Raw genomic sequence first — 26092 nt, 5'->3', positions numbered from 1 at the left:
CGCACTGAGAAAAGAATCCTTCTGGAAGAACCTTTAGACTGCCCTCTCATCCCATCCAGGAAGCCCTAATTATGGAACATCACTCACTGCCTAGATTTTTACAACAATGAGAGCATGACCTTTCGTTCACCCAAGTTAAACGGCAACCACGGTACTGAACTCGACTTCTTGTTGAAGTCCTCGTTTGATGTCTTGTTGGATGTTCTTCTTTTTTCTCACCCATCCTAAATTCTGTGGCTCCATTATTCCTGAAGGCTCCTAGACTGGCCTCGTTCTATCATTAGTAGAAATGCCTGAGTCCCTTTCAACCTCTGCATGATGTTTTCCAGGTATCAGACAATCACAGGTGAAATCCTTCTTTCTCTAACGACTGACAACCCTCTTCTTGGCTGAGGGAGGGGACCCTGTGCTTGCCTTCTCCCCTCTCAGGGCCCTCTGGGCAAAGCGCACTGCCCAGTGGTGGGCAGAAGCCCCATGCAATTTGGGGATGAGCCTCTGCTCCGTGCAGAGAAGGCAATGGCACCCCACTCCAGTACTCTTGCCTAGAAAATCCCATGGATGGAGGAGCCTGGTAGGCTGCAGTCCATGGGGTCGCTAGAGTCGGACACGACTGAGCGACTTCACTTTCACCTTTCACTTTCATACACTGGAGAAGGAAATGGCAACCCACTCCAGTGTTCTTGCCTGGAGAATCCCAGGGATGGTGGAGCCTGGTGGGCTGCCATCTATGGGGTCGCACAGAGTCGGACACAACTGAAGCGACTTAGCAGCAGCAGCAGCTCTGCTCCATGTGACGTGGGCAGACACCTAACCAGCACCACCACACGCATCCCTCTGACCTATATTTTGACCTCTTCCTCTAATCGCTGCTGAAGTTCTGTCTGGGGAGCACATTTCAGTTTGCAAAGTGCCCTGGAGAACAAATATTTGCTTGGGATTGTGATCCTGCTGGATGTCACCATGATGGGGCCTAGAAACTGGGGACAGAGGCAGGAAACCTGGGGGCGGCCAGGTTCCACTTACCGGCACCTCCACTGACTGCATGGCCAGGTCGCATGGAGGCTTCAGGGCTCGTGGCCGCGTGGCGTACCAGAAAGTGGTGAGCGCGGCGAACGCGCCGAAGCCCATGAGCGTGTTGGTTGGAAGGGTGCGCACGTACTGCCGGAAGTCAACCAGCTCTGGCAGCCGAAAGTACTGGAACAGCTCGTGGGCTTGCATCATCCTGGGCTGGCAGCGTCCTAAGCCACAGTCTGTGGGAGAGAAAAAGGTCATGTTCATTCCAGGGAGGAGGGATGCTGTGACAAACTCCCCAAGGCCGATGACCATCAACTTGATGGTTGGCTCATCATCGGGGGCATTAGAGCCACGGGCTGATGGCTCAGGCTGTCTTCTCCTGGCCGGCAAATCTCACTTTTCTAAAAGCACTTTAGGAATTCATTTTACTCTGTCGGCTTGTGTAAAGTTCTCATTATCCACATTCAAAAGACTTAGCCACTCAGAATTCTTGCTGTAAAATGTTAACATAAGGGGCATGAGTTACCATTTTCTTGTCTTACATTTCTTGTCTGTTCTCTGCCACCTGATCAAATACACTCAACTCTCATTATCAAGGCAGATGGTGAGAAGGACAAAGAGGCAGACACACGCCCAAACCACCCGAGGGCCATCAGTTTTCACGTCTTCTCACAAAATGCAGCACAAGCTCCCCAGCTGGTGAAACAGGTCACACTGGGTTTCGGGGTGTGTGTGGGGTGTCTCTCACCTTCCCCACACTCTTTGTAGTATAAAAGCAGCCACGTAGATGTAGGGGAAACTGGAATCAGTTATCCTGATAAAACAGTGTCTTTTATATTCCTCAAGCTATTATAGCTAAATAATAAAAGGGTGTGCATAAATATCTAGAGAGATTCATTCAGCAACTATCTAGAGAGATTACAGAATAGTATTTGAATGAAAGTGTAAAATAGTACTTAAGATCCCAGATTCTAGAGCCAAATCCTGCCTCCCCGGTTCATTTGCTGAATAACTGGGGACAAATCACTCCCCTCTTTGTCCTCAGTCTCTTCATCAGTAAAAACAGCACCTATCTCATAGGGCTTTTATAAGGACTAAATGGTTCACATAAAGACTTTAGAATGGTGCAAGGCACCACAATGAGTTCAATTAAGCTGGGCATTATTATTATTTCCTCTACTAATACTCTATATTTCTCCTGCACGAGGAACAATAAGAGATACAGGTAATAAAAACTGACACTTATCTACAAGGAGTTTACATGCAAAATTAAGAAGCCAAAATACACAGAAGAAAATCAGATGAACAGCCCCATACACACACACACACACACACACACATATAGAAAAGCCTCTAACTGAATATTATAGACAATTTATATACATATAATGATATAAAAAATTAATGTGCAGTACAGAGAACAAATAATAATTCTAATTAAAAAATGATTGATCAGTAACTACTCTCAAGTATGTCTGGCACACATATGGCAGGAAATCCTAGTAAACTATCTGAAAGACTTTTCTCAGAAAACTCCCCCGTAATGCGGTAAGTGGTAACCTTTATCATAAATTCAGACAGTATGTTTGAGCTCCTTACTATATGTTCTTTTAAATAGCTAAGTCCCAAGACTGAAAGTAGTTTTTTTCCCCCTCAGATTCAGAAATCCTCTTCAAATTTAAATCTACATTATTGTATAAATATCTTCACAGTCACAGAATACCAAGAACGTTCCCTGGCCATCAGTACTTCTAGAAGGCAATGTCACATCCAGCCTTGTGCTCCCACAGCCTGGTGCAGGCGTACAGAAAAGACATACACATATACACAGACACAGACAATTTCCAGCTTTAACACGACAACAGAGAAGAAGCAGGTTAAGTGCATTTCTTCAGGTCACCACTGTGGAGAGAAGGCACTCACCGTCTGTGCCACGGACAGCTGACTGCTGGGTGACACACCAACCTCAGAAAGGGACCAGGACACGGGGGTGGGGGCGGGGCTAGGGGTGTACGCGCTCAGCCGTTGCCTGCACAGCCTGCCAAGGTCTCTCCGGGCATTCGTCACATGCCCAGTCCTGCGCTGCTGCCCACTGGGCTAAAGGTAACTAGCAGACAAAATCCATACGTGACTTCTCAGGAGAACAGACGGTGGAGGGTGGGCCAATGAGGAGCTGGGAGCAGTCACCCCACTGCTCCACCCATGGGCAGGGACAGGCATCGGTTAGTGTCGCTGCTGGTGCCAGTTCCGAAAGCAGACACTGGTTTCTTTCTGCTCGCCTCCCCAGTCAAGAGAGACAATGGGCATATTTAAAAAACAAAACAAAACACTGAAATGAATGATCAAATGCTGGGTGGTCATGTCAAACAGACATGAGACAGATCAAGAAAGGAACTGATTGTCAGCCGTACACTGACAGCAGATTTCTTCTAGATGAATTCATAGCTCGGACTGACCTACCCCAGCCATTCACCAAACGTGAGCATCTAGTGTAGGCTAAGGGCTGGAAGACGGTGCCCATGACCTGGTCAGGGCTCTCAATGGGTTAACCAGCTATTGGGGGAGAGTGCTGTTGTTCAGTCACCAAGTCGTGTCTGACTCTTCGTGACCCCGTGGACTGCAGCACGCCAGGCTTCCCTGTCCCTCACCATCTCCCGGAGTTTGCCCAAGTTCAAGTGAGGGAGATACAAACTTTAAAAAAGCAGTTATCTGTTTGCAGGTGGGGTGTTAGCACTGTTAAGATCCAGTGATCAGGGAAGACCCCTCTGAGGAGAGGGTGTTGACACCGAGACTTTAAAGATAGGCAGACAGAGTGCAGATCCTAGTAGCCCCAAGCGGTTAGATTTCATAAACAGTATTGCAATTCCACAGATGCACAGAACATTATGCATAAAATGTGCATACCTCCTTTTCCCTCTAATCATTCTGGCCGTCTTCATCACCCGGCACTTCAAGTTTATTACACATATCCCTGCCCTTCCCTCATGTCTCCCCAAAGTCCCTGAAATACTTTTCATTATTTCATGTGAATTTACAGGAGTTGTTCAACAGACTCACAGCCCTGTGTGAGAATATTAAATCATCCCCCCATAAAACAAACACTGTCATAAACAAGTGATTAACTTTTTTATCTTAAGCATCGGTAATAGCCAAGCTACAAGTAGCCGGCATTGTACTAAAAAAGAAATAAGTCTATTTCTAGAAATAAGTCTAGGAAAGAAAACTTAAAAAAAAAAAAAAAAACAGAAAATTGCTGATTCAGTAGCATCCCTGCAAAAACTTTTTACTAGGTACTAATCTGTAAGGCTAAGGAGTTAAATCCACCTAAACTCTTATCTTTACTGGGTGACGACAACAAGGTTATCGTTGCTGTTCAGTCACTTAATCGTGTCTGACTCTTTGCGACCCCATGAACTGCATCACACCAGGCTTTGCTATCCTTCACCATCTCCCGGAGCTTGCTCAAACTCATGTCCATTGACTTGGTGATGTCATCCAACCATCTCATCCTCTGTCACCCACTTCTCCTCTTGCCCTCAGTCTTCCCCAGCATCCGGGTCTTTTTCCAATGAGCTTGCTCTTCACATCAGGTGACCAAAGTATTGGAGCTTCAGTATCAGTTTAATTCCCACTTCTTAGACGGCAGCTAGGTAAAAAGGTGCAAATCAACTCTGCTGAACAAACTGGCTAACGTCGTACATGGGAAAACCATAGTCCACGTAATGAAGAACAAACGCGATATCTCATACAGGACCACATAAGGAACAACTCTTAAATGTGAATGGGGGGCATTATAAATCATTTCCCTTCTGATTAACTACATTTAAGGAAAAAGCTCTTAGGCTATTTAGAAATGGAGGCAGACCTACATGCAAAGAAAATTGCCTACAATAAATAGCCTTTAAATGCTCAAGGTGAATACAAACACCAGGCTTTAAAACAGTTGCATCAGGTCTTCTTCAAGTATCACAAGACACACGTACTCGTCAACAGGTTGTAGTAAAATAAATAAAACCCAGATTTTATTACTGTTTCAACAGTGCTTTAGCTGGAATAGTTTCCCTAATTTTTTGGAAAAGCAAATTTCTACATCATCATCTCAGGAAGTTTTTATAGCCAGGCCATATACTCATGGTACCGCTTGCTAAGAACATGATTTAATCGGCTTAAAGGCTTAAGCAGCCAGTATTTCTTGATAACACGGGACTAGTGACAGCCTGCCTCTCCTTCTGTATAGCTACTCCCACAGCTACAGAACGTGAGCTCGCTCAGTTGAGTCTCTCGACTCTCCTATAGAGCTGAAGTCTAACACTACGGATGGCAGGGAGCGTCCCAAGGGTGGCAAAAACCTGGCAGGAACTCAACACAAAGAACCAGAGTGAAGGACGCCTTCAAATAGATGGAAACAGATGTAGAGGCAGGGGAATCAAAACCGACTGCATGACTGTCGAAAAACACAAGTCCTAGTATCCAGCTGCCTGAACTTTGGGAAAAAGAGATAAACCACACAGTATCAATTTTGTGTTTTGGAAAGGTTTTCACGTCGTGTGTCTTATCTAAACATCACAATATAAAATCTGATGAGGAAACTGAGGCTGGACATTTCCAAGACTTCCCAAAGGTATCTCCCAAGACGTGGACACCAGCCCAACTACATTCACACATTTTCCTCGACAGGATTCATTCTTACCCTCTGCTGGGCAGCCGACTCTCTCCACTCAGGACATGCACACTCCTCTGTGCACCTGGGGCTCACAAGGTCCCTGCAGTCCACGCCCCAGGTTAGGAATCATGACAGCAGGCAGCCTCTACAGATCCCTCCAGAACATACATGCCACGGTATTATCAATAGGAGAGCTCGGCGTCTGAAATCCATCGCACCCTCCATGTCCTACAGAGCTGCTAGCATCTCCCCGCTTCACCCCCAGCCTCGGAGCATGCAGGTTCAAGACCCACTGTACACAAAGGTTCACCTCTTACCATTCTATTTGCACCAGGAAAAGAGTGGCTCAGGGTCACTTTCTGTGTGACTCACAAGAGCATCGTTTTCTAAGGACACACACACACACACAGCTCTGGTGATTCTGCAAACAGATACTTACATTAGCATTTTATTTCCTTTGTGTCATTTATAAACCCCCAAAATGAGTGAGGTGGATGTTTCTCTCCTTCTAAAGGTCCTCAAGCTTTCATCCAGTTGAGTAACAGCGGTTTGACGGACTACTTCACCAGGAATGCAGCCCTCCAACAAGCCCACATAAATAGCACCCTTGCCCCGGCACAGCAAACGAGGAAGTCCTGACATCTCGCCTTAAAGCAGCAGGCTGAGCTGGCAAGACACTGCCGTTCCTTGCTCCACCTCCTCCCCTGCACAATAGGCTCTTTACAGAGCCCTGAAAGCACCCTCTTTGTCCGGCACTAGCTGGGCAGAGCTGGGCCTCGGGAGCAACAAGAGAGCAGCGGCCAGGCCGTGTGCTGTTCTTTCAACGGGCCTCTCCAAACCCACTGGATTCTTGCTCCTTAACCCTGGCTGGCAAAGTACCTAAAGCTAGATTTGCTTAAACCATCCCCTCTGGAGCTAAATGAGCAGTCGGGCTCTCCATAGAGAGAGGAGCTACAGAAGCTCCACAGTGGTGCCGAAGTCCACGGGCCCAACCTCATTCCACGCGGGAATTCCTGACCATGGTCACTGCCCTAGGACCATCTCCTCATCCTGAGTATGAGCCACAGAAGGACCACCTGGGTCACTGCAGGACCCCAGACACACAGAACAAGTAGTTCCATGGGAATTTATCCCCATCCGCTGCCTTAGGGCTTTCCCTCCCAAGGAAGCAAAGAACACCTTAAACCCGCTGAATTTTCACTAAAGTGATTCCGTGGCTCCCCAGGTCAATTTCCAAAAAGATTTTAAAAGGAGAAAGGGAACAGAGATGCTCTATGTTTTGAAAGCTGATTTAATGAAATAGCTGAGGCAAGTTGAATAATTCTATACTCAACCATTCTCTGTTCACCTTCTTAAAGTTGTCCAAGAGTGGGACATATAGCTTTCCCAGGCATGTTTAGGGCTAGACTGATTTTTTTTAACTCATAAGATTAGAGCCAGGCCTCACCCATTCACATTGGCCACAGGCCACCACTATCACATATGCCCCCAAATAAAGAAATTCCAAATATAACGTGCCCAACTGGAACGGATATATTTTGGGGGATTAGATGAAATGGTCAAATGTCTACTTGTAACAGTCTCTCTATTACACATATTTTTAAGTCATCCAACAATATACATTACTTTATAAATATCTGTTGTTTTCCTATTCACATTTCATGAATTCAAAGTCTTTGAACGTGCTTTTCCCAATAGGGTCTCTGGAAACCCCAAAGCCATTTTTTGAGGATTAAAGTTTTCTATAGCATATCTTCACAGTTATCTCTTCCATTTAAGCTGGTTGAATGGAAGCATTTCTTGAAGTTCTATCTGCAGCTACCACTGCAAAAATTCTCCTAAGTTACAGGAATACAATTTGTATGTTAGGACAGTTTAAAAAAAAAAAAAATTTGTCCTACAGGTCCATATTCATATAACTAGACCACACATGTCACTGCTTTTTACAAAAATATCCAACACTTGCCTTTGTAAAGCCCAGCTCCTAGAAGTAATTACCTAGCCAGTGTTCAATTTCTTTGCCTTAGTCTTTTATAAGAACCCAAAACTTGGACTGCTGCAGTCCATGGGGTCACACCACTGAGCAACTGAACGGACTAACTGAAGACCTGGATTGGCAGGGCTGGCTTCAAGATTGGGTGTCCCTCTCCACAACTGACATTGTTCAAAATAGCATCCAAGAGAGCATTCCAAAATGGGAAAGCCTTAGTAAGACTCTAAAAGAGAACTGAAAGAGAGTTTGGGAAAACCGCGCCTTCTTTGGGGCAGGGATCTGCTTTAATATCCACATGGGGGTATAGACTGCAAAATCTTGCAACCCCATTCATGAAGCTTAAAGCAAACTGCATAACAATGGTATAGATAACAAATAGAGAATAATGAGGTGGCTTAAGTAAGAGCAAAAAAAAAAAAAAAAAAACAGACTTTATTACAGGCTCTGGGGGAGCTGCGTGCAGAGGCAAGAAATGAGTGTGGTCTAACTTCAGACAGAAACAGGACGATGAGAAGTGACTCCCCACCTCACCTCTAGGATTTGGGGAAGTTAATCTGGAACGAATGACAGGGGTGAGTCACACAGCAGAAGGGAAGGTACACCTTCGGGGAAATCAGCATGAGATTACGACGTCTGTGAGGCCGCTGTTAGCTAAGCACGCGCCTTGTGTCAGGCCGGTGCTGAGCAGTTACCCGTGACAGCATGCTTAAGGCTCCTAAGAGTCTTCATTGCACTGAGTCATTACCATCAACGCAAAGATCAGAAGACAGAGCAGGGCAGTTCAAGTCCCCGCCCAGCTCCACACAAGAACAGGACCAGAGCCCGGGCCAAGGGCAAGGCCGCTGCACCTAGAGAGGCAAGTGTACGCGGTGAGATTCAAAGCCAGACGAAGGTGGGACACAACACAGAGGGCGATAAACAGCCAGGGGCTTTAAAAAGTTGGGGTGTGACTCCCAGTGTGAAGGGACAAACAGGGCTTGCGCACAGTCGAATACTCTTCAGCCTTTACAAAAGGAGGAAATTCTGATACACGCCAAGATGTGAGCGAACCCTGAAAGTGCTATGCCAAGTAAAAGAAGTCAGACACAGAAGGACAAATGGTGTATGATCCTGCTTATACAAGGGCCCGAAAATAGGCAAATTCACAGAGACAGAAATAGAGGCTACCCCGGGGTGGGGTGGGTGGGAGTTAACTGCTCCACAGGTACGGTGTCTGTTTCAGATGATGAGAAATTCTGGAACTAGAACGTGGTCATGGTTACACAACACTGGGAATGTACTTAATGCCTCCGAACCGTATACTTGATGGTGGTTTAAAATGGTATATATTATATTTTATCAGAAATTTTTAAAAATCTTAATCACTTACAAAAATACTGACCAGGATTTAGTAACTAAGTGGATATAAATGAAAAAAAAAAAGGGGGGGAAGGAATTGGAAGGCTGAGTTTTTGAGCCCGGAGGATGATGGTAAAACCATGAAGTGGAGGGAAGGCTGCAGGGGTCTGCAGGCCCCTCACGGACGGTCTGTCCTTTCTGTGTGCTCCTCTGGGCTCCCCTGCTGATTGCATAGAGGCACAGGTCCTGCTGCTCATCACTTCCATTCCTCCTCTGAGCTCCTCCCCTTCTGGCACCTCAAAACCCAAGGTTCAAAACCCCTCCACACCAGCTCCATGGTCCCCCGCACCTACAGCTCTGCTCCCTGGTCCTGCCATAAGATGCCCAGTTCCTACCCAAATAGGCCAGAGGCTGCTTCCCTGAGAAAATTCTTACAGAACCTGCTCAGTCAGAAGCAGCGAGTCCTTCCTCTGAATTCCAGGCATGCTTTAGTTCCAGCCCTCACGTGGTCCTCGGCACCTGGTTTGTGCTTCTGGTGGGTGTAGGCTCCCCTTGGGGAGATGCTCCCCCTCCTGGTGGGGTGTCACCCCGGCCCACCTGTCTCGAGAGGCCCTCGCATGGTGCTCTGTCTAGGATAGGTGCTTCCTACATACTTCCTGAGTCACGAACAACTCTGTGATTCTGCCTGGTTCTCTGCTGCAAGCCCCAGAAGATGTATCATATACACAGAGCTGAGATTCTCCAAAGAGAAAGGGGGTATTCAAGGTATTTTCAAACTTCAGCCTCCTCCCTCAGCAGCCACGCTGCTTGTGTGAGTGAGGGCCCTGGGAGGAAGCAGCACCTTCCAGAGGACGTGGAGGCAAAGAGATACACAAGAGGGCAAGCCGCCCCTGACACGCAGCCTTAATACATTCTCCTTCCCAACTCGAACTTATGCATGATGTCACCCCATGGTTATCTAAAGCAATCATCTTCACTTCTCCTTCGCAGAAATTTAGACATCCATTCACACAATAGTGTGATTGTGCTGTTATTGTGCAGTCGCTCAGTCGTGTCCGACTTTTTGCAACCCCATGGACTGCAGCACGCCAGGTTTCCCTGTCCTCCACCATCTCCTAGAGCTTGCTCAAACTCATGTCCATTGAGCCAGTGATGCCATCCAACCATCTCATCCTCTGTCGTCCCCTTCTCCTCCGGCCTTCAATCTTTCCCAGCATCAGGGTCTTTTCCAGTGAGTTGGCTCTTCAAATCAGGTGGCCAAAGTACTGGCGCTTCAGCTTCAGCACCGGTCCTTCCAATGGATATTCAGGGTTGATTTCCTTTAGGATTAACTGGTTTGATCTCCTTGCAGTCCAAGGGACTCTCAAGAGTCTTCTCCAACAACACAGTTCAAAATCATCAGTTCTTTGGCACTCAGCCTTCTTTATGGTCCAACTCTGACATCCATACATGGCTACTGGAAAAACCATAGTTCTGACTAGATGGACCTTTGTCGGCAAAGTAATGTCTCTGCTTTTTAATATGCTGTCTAGGTTTGTCATAGCTTTTCTTCCAAGGAGCAAGTATCTTTTAATTTCATGCTGCAGTGATTTTGGAGCCCAAGAAAATAAAATATGTCACTGTTTCCCCATCTATTTGCCATGAAGTGATGGGACCTGATGCCAGGATCTTCATTTTTTGAATGCTGAGTTTTAAGCCAGATTGTTCACTCTCCTCTTTCACCCTCATCAAGAGGCCCTTTAGTTCCTCTTCACTTTCTGCCATAAGGGTGGCATCACCTGTGTATCTGAGGTTATTGATATTTCTCCTGGCAATCTTGATTTCAGCTTGTGCTTCATCTAGCACAGCATTTCACATGATGTACTCTGTATAGAAGTTAAATAAACAGAGTAACAATATATAGTCTTGAGGTACTCCTTTCCCTATTAGGAACCAGTCTGTTGTTCCATGTCTGGTTCTAACTGTTGCTTCTTGATCTGCATACAGGTTTCTCGGGAGGTAGGTAAGGTGGTCTGGTATTTCCATCTCTTTAAGAATTTTCCACAGTTTGTTGTGATTCACACTGTCAAACACTTTGGCATCATCAATGAAGCAGAAGTAGATGTTTTTGTGGAATTCTCTTGCTTTGTAGGTTAGTGTAAAACAAATTAAGGCTGCCCATGGGGAAGGCAAGAGTACAAAGGCCTCTCTTAAGTAGAACAGCCAATGCCAGAGGAAAGTCTTGAGTCCAGAGCCTGACCCTAGGGCTGGCCACCAATTTCTGAAAGTGTGTTTCCCCTGACAGAAAAGCAAATCTTCCAAACCAGAGAAGCCACCCAGGGACTGGCGTGAGGAGCCCTCAGAAACGCCCAGAGTGGCCATCTGGGACACAAGGAATGCTCACAGCAGGACCTACCTGCTCAGCATTCCCCAGAGAGAAAACACCACCAGGCACACGGCTCTCCTCCTTCCTCTCTCCAACACCCAGACAAAGACCTGTCAGGTACACACTTGGGAAAGTGGTAATTACAGTCAGGCCCTGCCCAGTGAAGATATCCAGGTCACCTCAGAGCCTCCGGGTAGGAGCCAGGACAGCATGGATCTAAGAGGAAACGTTTCCATTCAAAACAAAATTCCTATGAGAAGCAACATGTTTTCCCTGGTCTTTAAACAGCGATTCACGACTGTGAGGCAGTATCTGGATACGCGTCAGGTAGGGGCACAGGGGCATTTCCTGATACGAGTCAGACAAGGGACAGCCCTGGACAGTGCAGCCCTGCGGCTAGTCGGCTCTGCTTCAGCGGCCAGAGACCGGGAGGCTGTCTGTTAGGCCGACCCAAGGTTTCTGCAAGAACCATGGCAGAAGAGGCTCCTGCGGGCCAAGCTCCCTGCTCACGAGCAGGTCTGACAGGCGTGTGGTTTCAGCTGATCTGCACACAGGGAGGGCCCTCATTACATCTGCAGGTCCGCATGTCATAGACCGTGACACCGTGGTCTGGGTTGGTCAGGCAATACAAGGAGAGCCTGTTATGATCACAGCTGCAGAAGAAGGAAAATTCCTCCAGCCACTGAAACGACCCAGAAGAAAAGCCTCTCCACTTCTCTGGCCAGCAAGAAACCACAAAGTAAACCCCGAGGCAGGAGGCTCCCAAGAGAAGGGGAGAACAATCAAAGAGGAAACAGGACCAAAGTCCTTTCACAACGGCCAGGGCTGGACCCAGCTGACAGGGGCCCTCCTCTGAAGGCCTCAGGACTGCGAGGAGGAGGTCCATTTGTTCAAGGAGCTGCTCACAGAGAAGGGACCAAAGTCCTGGGGTCCCCTCAGAAGCTCTGTCCAAAGCTAGTACGTAACTTCCAGTAGCGGCTACGGGAGGAGGCAGAAGAGAATCAGGAAAGAACGCGAGACCCATGTGCACGGAGCTCTCTGTCCAGGGACTGGCTGTGCCCTGTGAGCTGCAAAACCCTGAGCTGACGTTCCCTGCAGCCAGGGTGGGCTGGGGCGGCGGGGGGTGGGGCGGCAGGGAGAAAGGGGGAACAAGGGAAGATTCATCCCTTCTGTCACCAACATACCACACCGCATCTCTGAGACGATGCTAGAAGAGGCCCAAGCTGGCCACACAGTCCTGGCATTCAGTACCAAATAACAGGATCCCACCCACCCAGAAACTCTGGGTGACAGCGGGATGTATAAAAAGAAAACATCTAAAGGAAACAACCCGTTGTTAAAAACCATCAATTCTACAGGTGTCTGCTTTATGGTTTTATTATTCTTTGTACTTTTCTGTGTTTTTTTTTTTTTTTTAAATTTCTCAAGATAAAGAAGCTATAACTAGGTCAGGTCAGTTCTTTTCCTCCTGCGTTTATGCCTTTCTCACCTGCTCCAGAAGGGGTCCCAGGTGGTAAACTGCCCTTCCCGCAGAATGACAGATGGGGTGAAAGCCCCTCCCAGAAAAGACATGTCTAAGCTCTCACCGCCTGTCCTAACCTTTAAGAGTTAACTGCAGGAGTGAACCAAACTATCCAGGGCCCTGGCAGCCAGACGGGTAAGAAAGCACTGTGTTTGGGCTGGAGTGCAAAGGGAGGTCAGTCCAGTGAGCCAGGAGCCAGACAGGAACAGGCAAAGGCAGGCAGGGGTGAGCAAACACCAAGGCCCTGCCTGTGCTGGGAGTCACCGGGGTGGCGGGTGGGTTAAAGACGTTGGTGACATACACCAGAGGCCCGGACACTCCTCTCTCCCAGGAGAGCACCCCGGGCAGGCCGCAGGCTGGGCATCGGCTAGCTGCAAGAGCCGATGGAAGAGGAAGCAGCCCAGTCCTTGCTGCCCCCAGAGGTCGTGGGGATCAAATAGCAGTGACCTGGAGAAGAAGGCTAAGGGGACACATGGTTGGGTAGAGTTACTCACACCTCTCAAAATAGAGCAGGGTTTCAGAGGGATGGATAAACCCAAAAAACAGTTAACAGAGCAGGGGTGAATGGAAAACTGAATAAAAGTCAGACTTTGACCCAGAGACAGAGCGAGGCCAGCTGCTCTCAAGCTTGGAAGAAATCCACTTTTGAGTGTTTAGAGATTTCGGCCCTGGGGATGCCCTCCGTGGTGCTGGAGTGGGAGAGACAAGAGAAAAGGTTAAGCAGGATCTGGCTCATTGTGGGTGGAAAGGTGAGCGAGCCCTTGGCCGCTAGGGTTACATCCAGAGTTCAGGTAACTATAAGAAAAGGTGATTAGCCCCGGGGAAGCTAAAGACAAAACAAATCCAACCAGTTGCAGAGAGTCACAGAATAATGCCCCAGTGTTTAAAAGAAGGAAGGGGGGAAAAAAAAAGAAAGATTGTCCAATCTGGCCCCTTTGGAACAAGCAAACGCTAGTTTGGGGCCTCTATTTCCCCTTTATGCTTTCTTTACATTTTTATTATGAAAACTTCCAAATCTATTCAAAAGTATATAGGGTAGTACAAGAAGCCACCATGTACCCATAATAATCCCAGCTTCCATTTTAATAACGATCAACACCTTGTCAGTGTTGTTTCATTCTATATGTTTCTTAAAAAACAAAAGCAAATCCCAAACATCCTATCATTCAGGTGACACTTCTGAGGCCCATTTTAGCTCTGATTCTACAGCTTCAGGGACTTGGTTCTAAGAAGACTAAGACTGGCACATACACGGCCACCTGCCACTGACCAAAGGTTTAAACAAAGAAAGCCAACACAAACATTGGTTTGAAGTGGCCAATCCAGCATGATATTTAATTGACATGCAAAAAAAAAAAAAAAAAGTATATATATACACACATTTAGGGAGCTAGAGGAGAAGGAAATGGCAACCCACTCCAGTGTTCTTGCCTAGAGAATCCTGTGGCCAGAGGAGCCTGGTGGGCTGCTGTCCATAGGGTCGCACAGAGTTGGACATGACTGAAGTGACTTAGCATGCATGCATGCATTGGAAAAGGAAATGGCAACCCACTCCAGTGCTCTTGCCTGGAGAATCCCAGGGACAGAGGAGCCTGGTGGGCTGCCGTCTGTGGGGTCGCATAGAGCCGGACACGACTGAAGTGACTTAGCAGCAGCAGTGGGAAAGAACCTGCCTGCCAATGCAGGAGACATAAGAGATGTCTCCATCCCTGGGTCAGGAAGGTCCCCTGGAGGAGGGCCTGGAAACCCACTCCAGTATTCTTGCCTGGAGAATCCCCATGGACAGGGGAGCCCAGTGGGCTAAAGTCCATGGGATTGCACAGAGTTGGACACTACTGAAGCAACTTAGCACAGATGCAGGGGGCACAGGAGTGAATAAAATGAAATCCTTGTCCTAAGGACGCTTCTTTCTACCCTGTCATGTCTTGGGTCCAAAGGCAAAACATCTTCCAGACTTAACCTGGCTCTCCTAAAGTCAGAGACCAATTTGACATGAATCACAACCCAGTGTCACAAAGCACTGTCTAGTCTCCCTTCACTAACAAATTCTCTCATTTTAAAAATGGCACTTCGAAGGATCTTGCCACACTGCTGGCAGAGAAGGAGTTACTATTCTGGCTCTTGAAATTTTTGATAATGCATCAAAAATCATACATAAATGTACCCCTAACATGTAGATGCACTTATTTATAAACTATATATAAATATTTCCTGGATGTTATGAAACAAAATTATGAATTTGAAAAGAAAGCTAAAAAATAAACATCTACATAAGCTGTAACACATCCACCTGTACCCTAATAGATGGTCTACCCCACAACAGAGGGTGGGCAGTGCCCCCAAGCTTAGAGACTAGTGTTCCTCCTCTGTGTCACCTGCCTGCCAAGAGTCTCGGTCAGTTCCTGATTATGGGCGGCAATAAATGTAACTGCTCACTGCAGCACCTGCATAAAGAAGCCTGCTGCACCCAGGACGTGGGCTAACAGTGCCCGCCCAGGCTGCCCATGGACTTGCCATCCGGGAAGGAGACAAAAATACCCTGCAAGGTCCCGTGATGGAAAGAAGAATGTTGGGGAGGGCAGGACAGTGAGGGTCATGGGCACCCAGGTCAGTGCGGAGGCCAAGTGTCCCAGGCAAGGCCCCCGGCAGGCTGAGGGGCTGGCTCATCAGAGGTGGTCTGTCCCAGACCCCACAGCTGGAGTCCCTACATGCCCTCCCAAGATGCCATGGAGTCGGAGGCATTCGTCGCTGACTCATATCAGGAGGGAAAACTCAGCCTAGCACCACCTCTGGCATCTAGGCTGCTCAAGCTGCCTGGCGTACTGTGACCGCGGGTCCCTCCCCCGTGAGGTGGTTGGCTGGACTGCCTGACAGCAAGGTCCCTGCTTGGTCTGGGGCACCTCCAAGGCTTGCTCGAGGCACAGCGTGGCTAACTGTCTTAGAGGAAGAACAAACAGCTATCTGACAATTTCACCACCCACACAGAAACAAGGTAGGATTTTTGGTAGGAATATCAGGTAAATGAAGGCTACAGTACAGTTACGTAACATTGTCTAGAACTTGACATTGATCTTCTTCCTGTGAAGCCCATAGCCACCTGTTGCTCAAATATAACAAACTACCCCCGGAGAGACCTCAGATGCCCTCTGGCTTGCCAAGTTCAACCCCGGGAAAGCACAGGCTTTGGTCTGGGGATTTTCAACAGCTTGATGTCAGCTACAAGATCTGAGCCTTGCAGGGATTATAATATACAAACCTTGAACGATGGAACGTACATTCTTATTAGTGACAGCATCCATGGGATAATTGTCCATCTGAATGTCTCCTGGCCTCAGTTAGTCATCAGATGATATTAAGTACTTACAAGCAGTCAGGTCCTGTGTTAAATGCTGCTGAAGACACAGAAATGACAGTGACCAGGTCTGCTAAATGCAGAGCTGAGTATGTGGCTGGGGGCCTATCTGGGGGGACTGAGCTAAGCACATATGAAGAGGCAAAGGAAGGGTGGGAGGGGTGGGGCAGCAGCTTGCCACTCAGAAACTGAAGAACCAGTATACCTAGGCACCAAACAACTGGAACAGAAGTAGACCAACCACCAGAACAGGGTTCAGGAGAGCCTCCCCCGGCCTGGCATAACCCTTTGGTTTCTGAATGGCGGAGGGGGGTGGTGCTTGGGGTAGCAGCTCTTTTCTAACCAGAATGCGAGTGTCTCAACATTTTAACCACCAGCTCTTGTCGGCTGAGGGTTCCAATGAGTGATGTGGAGTCTGAGGACGGTGAGGGTCATTCCAGGAAAAGGGCCTCTGAAAAGCAGGCCATGAGCAAGGAGGCGGGGACCAGGATATCACTGCAGCTGGGGGGTGGGGGGACGTGCCAGGGAGGCTCACCCGGGACACAGGAAGGTGGGTCAGGTGGCAGTCAGAGCTCACGTACAGAGTAGTCATGGGTGCAGAGGCCTTGGTTCAACCCTGTGCCACCAGAGTCTCTTCCAAAAGTCCTAGCATGTGGCCGTTACGGGAGACAGCCGGTTTGAACTGGACTCCAGAAGCCCCCAAGAGCCAAGTTACCCAAAGACTTGGGGCCTTCCAGAGGGACCCTGGAAGGGATTTGATCAGAACTCTGTGTTAGGAAGGGTTACCATCATTTTTTTTTTCAACTAAGCACCCTTGTTTTCTAAACTAGAGGTGACAGACTGTGGATGAGGGTGGCGACCTTGACAAGAAAAGGAGGAAATGCACGTGTGCGGGGCAGCATGGTACAGAATAACAGAAAATGCCGACTGGCTGGGTCTCAGGGCGCAAGTCAAGGATGACACCAAGGTCCAGCCATTCCCCCAATAGGCCCAGGGCCCAGAAAAAAACTCTACTATGTGTCACGGCCCGAGGGGAACAAAGCTTATGTAACCTGGGTAAGTCATTCCGCCCCTGGGCACCAGGTACCATGTCAGGTGATGAGTGAGTTAGGCTCCCTCGGGGACCGGGGGAGACAGGGGGTGCCGGAGTGCCTCCAGTTTATGTGACCTGGGACTCCCACCCTGCCCTCCTTCAACCATGGCAGCCCTGCTTTTATTTATTTCATATACTGGGGTTCTGCCTAAAATTGTCTTGGGGGAAAGGAGGCCACAACTGATAGACAATATCTCTGTGCCTTCAAACCCTGCAAGACATTTAAAGGTTTCTAGCACAATCTAGAACAGGAGCAACTTCTAGGGCAGGCAAAGCCTTTTGCTCTCTAAGTCACAGCTGTGTAGCAGGTGATCTTATCACTGGCCGAACAGAATGGAATCAAAATCTGTCTCCGTTTCAGCCTGCTGATGGTGAAGACAACGTGTGAACAGGACAGGGGACAGCCAAGGAGCAAGGCCAGGGAAGAACCAGCTCTGTCCTCAGTCTTGCCACCAGCTGGATAACCTGGAACTTTCCAGGGCGCCCCCTTAGACTAAGATCCCTTGAAGTTCGAGAAGAAGAGCTGAGCCAGTAGGCGCTCTGGCCCTGAAACCGGACTGCTGAGGTTCAAAGCCTGGTCTGGGAGACTTAATCTGTGTCTGTTCCTTTTTACCTTTCATCAGATATGGATATATGTAGGGCTACTTTACAGGGTAGCTGGGACGATGAACTGGGTTAACAGCTCTGAAACACCGAGAGCAGTGCCTGTTGCTGTTGGCTGTACGACCCCTCATCCTGCTCGCTCAGCTAACACTCCCCTGCTTCGTAGTTGACAGCTGAGCCTGGTGGGAAAGGAGCTCCTGAAGCAACTTTCTATTTACTCTGGTTAACAAAAGAACAAATAGTACTCAGGGCATTTTGGCCTTATGTATATGGACATTTTCCCCACAACAAACCCACGGGGAAAGTGCCAATTTCTATACCGGCCAAGTAAGTGTGCCAATGGACAGATAATACATTTATCAGAAGTCCCTCCCAAATGAGGAAATGGTCTAAAAGGCAGCCCACACTTCCCCCTGTGGTGCCCTAACTTCTTTCCACTTATCTTTCCAAAGCAAGAATCCTTATTTCAACAGTTTTTGACTAAAACACATGAACCCATGGTTCATTAAAACCATCCAGTAATAAAAAATAATTTCCAAATCATGGTCAATTTCAACAGTTTTAAAGCAGTGAAAGTGAAAGTCTTAGTTGCTCAGTCATGACCAACTCATTGCAACCCCATGGACTGTGGCTCCTCTGTCCATGGGATTTCCCAGGCCAGAATACTGGAGTGGGTAGCCTTTCCCTTCTCCAGGGGATCCTCCCAACCCAGGGATCAAACCCGGGTCTCTTGCATTAGCAAGCAGATTCTTCACCATCTGAGCCACCAGGGAAGCCCCTTTAAAGCTGAATATTCCCTAACTTTAAAAAAAAAATACATACTGAAATATATAAGATATTTAGTAAACTGTTCTAAATGTCCAATAATAGGGGAAAGGTAAATAATTTATGACATATCACATAAACTATATAAGACAGCCATCTTCAAAACTCATTTTTTTCAAGAGTATGTAACAGCATGGAGAAAGTGTCCACAATATAACAAAGGAGCAAAAATATTACCTTCAATGCAAAATCAAAAGCAGCCTGCAGGATCTAGTTCCTCAACCAGGGACTCAACCCAGGCCACAGCAGTGAAAGCCCAGAATCCTAAACCACTAAGCCACCAGGGAACTCCCAGATTTATTTTTTATGGTTCTCAATTTTCCATAACAAGTATAGATTTCTATTATAATATTAAATGGATATGTTATAGAAATTATACACCACATAATTATATACTATATGTATGCTGCTAAGTCACTTCAGTCGTGTCCGACTCTGCAACCCCATAGACGGCAGCCCACCAGGCTCCCCCGTCCCTGGGATTCTCCAGGCAAGAACGCTGGAGTGGGTTGCCATTTCCTTCTCCAATGCATGAAAGTGAAAAGTGAAAGTGAAATCGCTCAGTCGTGTCCGACCCTCAGCGACCCCATGGACTGCAGCCTTCCAGGCTCTTCCATCCATGGGATTTTCCAGGCAAGAGTACTGGAGTGGGGTGCCATTGCCTTCTCCGACTGTATGTATATAAATTTATTATTTACTGTTGTATATAAATACACAGTTTTACTCATATAGCTTTTCTGGGGCAAATGGTTTTTGAGTTAGATATTAGACAGCTTTCAAATTTTCATTTACAACTCGACAACTACATGGAGCCACCAGTCCTGAAATCTTAGATACTGGGGACAGAATTGGCCTCCAACTGAATGTATTCTTTGGCAGAAGAAAGCACAGGGGAGGAGTCTTCACCTCCAGCTAAGTTTTTGGCCAAAGAATGTGCCATCCCTCCAAGCTGGCCAAATTTCTGGGAATAAAAGTGACCACTAATAACTGTGTCCTCTCCAACACAGTGAAAGTGAAAAATCAAAGTCACTCAGTCTGTGACGCCACTCAGAATACTGGCGTGGGTAGCTTTTCCCTTCTCCAGGGGAGCTTCCCAACCCAGGAATCAAAATGGGGTCTCCTATGCATTGCGGGCAGATTCTTTACCAACTGAGCTATCAGGGGAGCCCACAGTGAAGAACTTCTAAATGTTAGCATGTGAAAAAGCAGACAGATGAAGATAACACAGATTACGTGACCAGTTTCTTCTGTCACTATGGTACAAATTATGTATCACCTCAAGCTTCACAAACTAGGAATTCTAAAGAGTTCGCATACAGCATTTTAGGTGATGAATGGGAGAGGAAATGACATGGAGCCGGGCACACAAGCACTGGTGAGCCTGCCTCCACGTTCCAGTTCATCAAGTCCAGCTATGTATTTGTTTAAAAGTTCCCCAAAGCTCCTGTTAGGACCAGAACATTGAAACTCAAACTCAACCACTGGCAGCTTCAGATTAGCTCTGTTCACTGAGACCTGATCTCCAGGAATGAGTGTTAAAGCGAAGTGACTCTAATGTGTTTGTCTGAACACCAAGTTGGACAGTTGCTGCTGCTGCTAAGTCACTTCAGTCATGTCCGACTCTGTGCGACCCCATAGACGGCAGCCCGCCAGGCTCTCCCGTCCCTGGGATTCTCCAGGCAAGAACATTGGAGTGGGGTGCCATTTTTGTCTGAACACCAAGTTGGACAGTTAACCTTCAACAAAAACTGGCACCTCTAATCTCCCTCCTTACTGGCCATGGCCTGTAAGAAAGCAGAGCTTGAAGGGGACTTCAGGTACCTACAGCTCTGAGCTGCCTTAAGGGATATTCCTTTGTATTTTCGAACACAGGAGCCTAAACCATTGCATCATCCAAATAAATCTGTTCACGAAGCATGATTAATTCTGTCACCATTGACAGCATTAGGTTATGAGAGTAAATGCAAAAGAACACAGGACATAGGTGGCAAATTTGCACAATAAATGCAGAAACTGACCTTAAAAAGTTATTCTGTCCCTCCAAGGTTACTGAACATCATGTCTAGAAATGACTACTTATTCCTACAGTCATGCTCTTTTTAGAAAAGTGAAACTTGAAGGGTGAGAGGAAAAAATCCCCAGCTGTAAAGACAAAACAACATAATCTTTCCCCATCCCCTCCTCCAAACTTCCACAAGACAGCTACATCAAAACCAAAGATGCAGCCTGCCCTGGACATCAAGCAGGACACTGTGGCATGCGGGGACACGGTCAGCTATACCAAAGCCCAACCAAAAGCTGTGATAATTACGAGAACTCAACCTGTATGATACAAATAGAGACCTTTCTTTACCTGCATTTGTCACAAGTAGCATTCTCTTAAATGCCCCAAATTTAAAAGCCCAGAGATTCTTTTTAGTCAGGTTGCCCACAATAATAAAAAATACCGCCAAACTATGCTTAACAGAGACAGGAAGGAAATAGGTCAACATGCTAATAACTGTGAGCTGCTGCTAAGTCACTTCAGTCGTGTCTGACTCTGTGCGACCCCAGAGATGGCAGCCCACCTGGCTCCCCCGTCCCTGGGATTCTCCAGGCAACCACACTGGAGTGGGTTGCCATTTCCTTCTCCAATGCATGAAAGTGAAAAGTGAAAGGGAAGTCGCTCAGTCGTATCCGACTCTTAGTGACCCCATGGACTGCAGCCTACTAGGCTCCTCCATCCATGGGATGTTCCAGGCAAGAGTACTGGAGTGGGATGCCATTGCCTTCTCCAATAACTGTGAGAGAAGGGTGATTTTAAAAGTCTTTTCCATTTACAGCAAATGCAGAAAACAGGTCTATAACACATGGTCTATGATGTGTCTATCTGAAGTGAGGGAGGGAGATATGAAGTGGGTTACTCTTCAGGGTTTGCTTTTTTCAGTCACAGAATTTTAGTTTCTGAAAGACTTTAGTCTAATGCACCCTTTCCCACATGAGGAGTCAAGTTTCAGCCTGAGAAGAGATTCTCCCAGTTGAATCAGAACAAGAATGAACATTTCCCAGGACTTGGCTCCACACTGATGGGAAGGGAAGGTTACTTTAAAGGTCTCACCTTCTCAAGCCCATCCAACCAGACAATAAACTCAAATCTTAAGTTTTAAGCCAATTCAACCTGCCACCTCAGTCTGAAAAAGCTGAATCAAGCTGGAGGTACCGACTAGCTTTTAGTTTGTAAGTGTTAAGCAAATAATTGTTTAGGAGATAATAATCACAGGTGAAATTTGTCAGAAACTATGAAATTAACCAGTTTCTCTCATGCTAAGCAAAGGTAAAAAATAAACGGATATTAACAGTTGGGGCACTTTACATACACCTGCACCAACAAGAAGCTTAAATGTTTGAACTTTCAAAGGCAAGGGCACTATTATAACGGTATCAATTAAGCTCCATAACCTTGAAAGTGGGTAGGGTGGGGAAGGGGTTTGCAAATTCTAGCCTACACATCTTAAGAGGAGCATCTGTCTCTGTGTTCTCGTCCACGTGTTCATTCAAGTCACCTACCACCACGCTCCGTCTAGGCTGCAAGGTGATAGATATCATGATTTTTACTTCCTAATTTCAAAACATGCCAGGCTCTTTAAAACGACTCCATCACGGCCATGTACAGCAGCTGTGGCACTCCTCTGCAGGCACCGCGAGAATTTCCACATGTGGTCACCGGCTTCGGATGCTGCCTTTGACCCTCCCGCGGGCGCGGCATGCAGGGACCACCCTTCACGCGGAGGCGCTGATGCTTCCACGCGCGATCGGAGCATGCCCCCAACCCGCCTCGGAGGGGAAAGAGGGAGGCCGCGACCCAGAGAGCATCGACACGGCCCCGCGGCTATCATCGTCCCGAATCTGCAGCTCCGGATCTGGCTTCCCGCTGGGCGGTCCCCGCAGCCACACAAACAAGGACCCGGATCCGCGGCGCGCGTCACCCGCACCCCGCCGTACACCAGCCCAGCGCCCGCGCCGCCCGGGGGAGAGGCGGGCGGGCATCGCCGGCTCTCCTGCACAGGAAGCGGCGGCGGATCGGGCGGCTTGGAGGCCTCCGCGGCGGAGGGAACTCGGGGAGCCGCCGGGCAGAGGCCGGAAAAGCGGAAAGTCGCTGCGATCCGAGGGCGGGTTCTCGCGTCTCCGCTGCGGCCGCCACCTCCCGGGCTCTGGCCGGCAGGGTAGCCTTAGATCCGAGCCCCAGCCGAGACCCGGGCGGCGCCGCAGCGGGTACGGATGGGGCTCCCCCCGCTAGAAGGAGCACTCACCTCCTCCGCAGGCCCGGCCGTCCGCCGCCGGCTGTCACTACAGCCCACTGCCGGCCCCGGCCGGTCCCCGATGCTATTTAAGGGAGCCGCCGCCGCTTCCGAGAGCTGGCTGCGCTCCAGCCACTCGCTGCAGCCTAGGAGCCGGGCTGAGGCCAGTGCGCGGGCCCCGCCCGCCCCCCTCGGGCCCCGCCCCCGGCCCCGCCCAGGCCCCTCTCGGACCCCGCCCCTGTCTCGGTCCCGCCCTCACGGCGGCCCTGCCGCCGCGCGCCGGCCCTGCGGTCCAGTCGAGCGCGTGCCCGGCGGCTGGGGGAAGCTTGGGGCACCGCGGGGGACGAACGCATCTCCAGGCGTCCGGACTGCCCTGGATTTCACAAGGAGTCCAAGGAAGGGCAAAGAGTAAATTGTGGTGGCTCAGCCCAGAAGTCTGCAGTGCCGGAGGGCGGGCCGGGAGACGCCCTTTCGTGTCTTCCACCTTCAACCACAGGCCCTCTGACTCCTTGGGGGCGGGGGAATCTGCCGGGAGGCTCCCTGGGGGTCCTGAGGGCTTTCCTTTCCTATTGGCTTTGGCAGAGAACTTGCGTGATCCTCTTAACCTGGTTTCACCTCCCCATCCCCCACCCCTCCCCATGCGGTTTCGCCACAGTCCCTGGCCGGGAAAGGCCCTGCTCTGGACTTCTGCAGAGCGCTGGACATAAGACCAACAGGACAGATGAGCCCCAGGATAGTTGGATCAGAGCGCAGGCTCGACACCACTCAAGAACAGCGTCCACCTGCCAAGTTCTGACGGCCCGTTCTCGGCTCAGCCCTGGCCATGCGGTTTTCAGGGCTTCTGTCTGTGTGCATGCGATGTCCATTGGGGCCTTCCAGAGCCCAGCGCAGTTTTTTTCAGGCTCCTGGTCCGAATGGTATTTTTCCTCTTAGCTCCTGAGGCCTGCCAGTAGCCTTAACCTCTAATGCCAGGGTTCTGGTTACAGTGGAACTTGTGCCCTGTGGCGGATGGAGGACTCGCATCTAGTACTGCTTTGAATTGGAGGCATGAGAAGAATTAGAATAAATGCCTCTAATAATGACAGATAACCTCTACTGAAACATTTCACACGCATTATTTTATTGAATCTTCATCATAACCTTATGAAGTAGGTGCAGTCTCTATTCCTTTTTCACAGATGAGGCCCAGAGAGGTTGAATGCTGCTGCTGCTGCTGCTAAGTCGCTTCAGTCGTGTCCAATTCTGTGCGACCCCATAGACGGCAGCCCACCAGGCTCCCCCATGCCTGGGATTCTCCAGGCAAGAATACTGGAGTGGGTTGCCATTTCCTTCTCCAGTGCATGAAAGTGAAAAGTCAAAGTGCAGTCGCTCAGTTGTGTCCGACTCTTAGCGACCCCATGGACTGCAGCCCACCAGGCTCCTCCGTCCATGGGATTTTCCAGGCTAGAGTACTGGAGTGGGGTTGAATGCTAGGGAAGGCAAAATTATGTGGGAACTTAGGCAGTCTGGTTCCAGAGTGCATCCATAATAGTCAGGGGTAGTGTACAGGTACTTCTGCTCAGGTGAACTTGTGCTGGCTGAGGCCTCAAGCACTCAGATCGAGGCCATGATGATACCCTAAGGACTTCTCCTGGGCCCCTCTCACTGGCTCAGAGCATCTGCTGTGGCAGCAGCACTCATCTCCTGCACGTGGTACCGCGATGGTGAGTCAGCCCACACTCCAGCAGCCTCTGCAACAGCTCGCTTCTCCTAGGCTCTCTTCTCCAGTTAGATCTGCCAGCTCTAGACTCTCCATTTAAAACTAACAATGGACTCCACTTTCATTTTTATTCATTTCCACTTGGCTAATCCTGGATTTAGATCTCTGTCCAGGTCTCCTTCTCCTCACCTGTGGTTTCATCATTTCAGTCCCTCTTTCCCCCCCGACTGCTCCAGACAGTCCTCCAGGCCCGGTGCCTCTTCAGATGCTTCCCAAGGTCTGTGGTGTCCTAGTTTGCCAAGGCAGCCACAACAGAGTCCCACAAACTGGGTGACTTAAACAACAGAAATGTATTATCTTACAGTTCTGGAGAACCATACAAAAAAGATCTTAATGACCTGGATAACCACGATGGTGAGATCACTTACCTAGAGCCAGATATCCTGAAATGCGAAGTCAAGTGGGCCTTAGGAACTATCACTAGAACAAAGCTAGTGGAGGTGATGAAATTACTAAAAGATGATGCTGTTAAAGTACTGCACTCAATATGCCAGCAAATATGGAAAACTCTGCAGTGGCCACAGGACTGGAAAAGGTCAGTTTTCATTCCAGTCCCAAAGAAAGGCAATGCCAAAGAATGCTCAAACTACTGCACAATTGCACTCATCTCACATCAAGCAAGGTAATGCTCAAAATCCTTCAAGCTAGGTTTCAACAGTAAGTGAACTGAGAACTTACAGATGTACAAGCTGGATTTAGGAAAGGCAGAGGAACCAGAGACCAAATTGCCAACACCCATTGGATCATCAAAAAAGCAAGAGAATTCCAGAAAAACATCTACTTCTGCATCATTGACTACTCTAAAGTCTTTGACTGTGTAGATCACAACAAACTGTGGACAATTCTTAAAGAAATGGAAATACCAGACCATCTCACCTGCCTCCTGAGAAACCTGTATGCAGGTCAAGAAGCAACCGTTAGAACCGGACATGGAACAACAGATTGGTTCCAAATTGGGAAAGGAGTACGTCGAGGCTGTATATTGTCACCCTGCTTATTTAACTTCTATGCATAGTACATCATACAAAATGTCAGGCTGGAAGAATCACAAGCTAAAATCAAGGTTGCTGGGAGAAATATCAATAACCTCAGATATGCAGATGACACCACCCTTATGGCAGAAAGTGAAGAGAAACTAAAGAGCCTTTTGATGAAGATGAAAGAGGAGAGTGAAAAAGCTGGCTTAAAACTCAACATTCAAAAACTGAAGATCCTGGCATCCAGTCCCATCACTTCATGGCAAATAGATGGGGAAACAATGGAAACAATGACACACTTTATTTTCTTG

General features: G+C 48.4%; 1 protein-coding gene across 3 annotated transcripts in view; it reads right to left on the bottom strand.

Moving 5' to 3' along the window:
* ACSL1 (acyl-CoA synthetase long chain family member 1) overlaps window positions 1-23209 on the bottom strand; it is a 65385-nt gene extending 42176 nt beyond the window's left edge. Inside the window, exons 1-2 of one of the 3 annotated variants that reach the window (XM_006075113.3) lie at window positions 23058-23209; window positions 1024-1250 (exon numbers count right to left, since the gene is read on the bottom strand). In XM_006075113.3, coding sequence (XP_006075175.1) covers window positions 1024-1221 — 198 coding nt within the window. In that variant the 5' untranslated portion in view covers window positions 1222-1250; window positions 23058-23209. Of the gene's footprint in view, window positions 1-1023; window positions 1251-2937; window positions 2961-23057 lie in introns of those variants that run through there. The other 2 variants (XM_006075115.3, XM_025280140.2) reach the window with 2 other exon arrangements.
* Between the last annotated feature and the right edge of the window lie 2883 nt (window positions 23210-26092).

This window comes from Bubalus bubalis, chromosome 1, assembly GCF_019923935.1.
Source record: "Bubalus bubalis isolate 160015118507 breed Murrah chromosome 1, NDDB_SH_1, whole genome shotgun sequence".
NCBI classification, from domain to species: Eukaryota; Metazoa; Chordata; class Mammalia; order Artiodactyla; family Bovidae; genus Bubalus; species Bubalus bubalis.
Note: the sequence above shows the minus strand (reverse complement) of the source record. Positions and strands in the feature narration are given on the sequence as shown.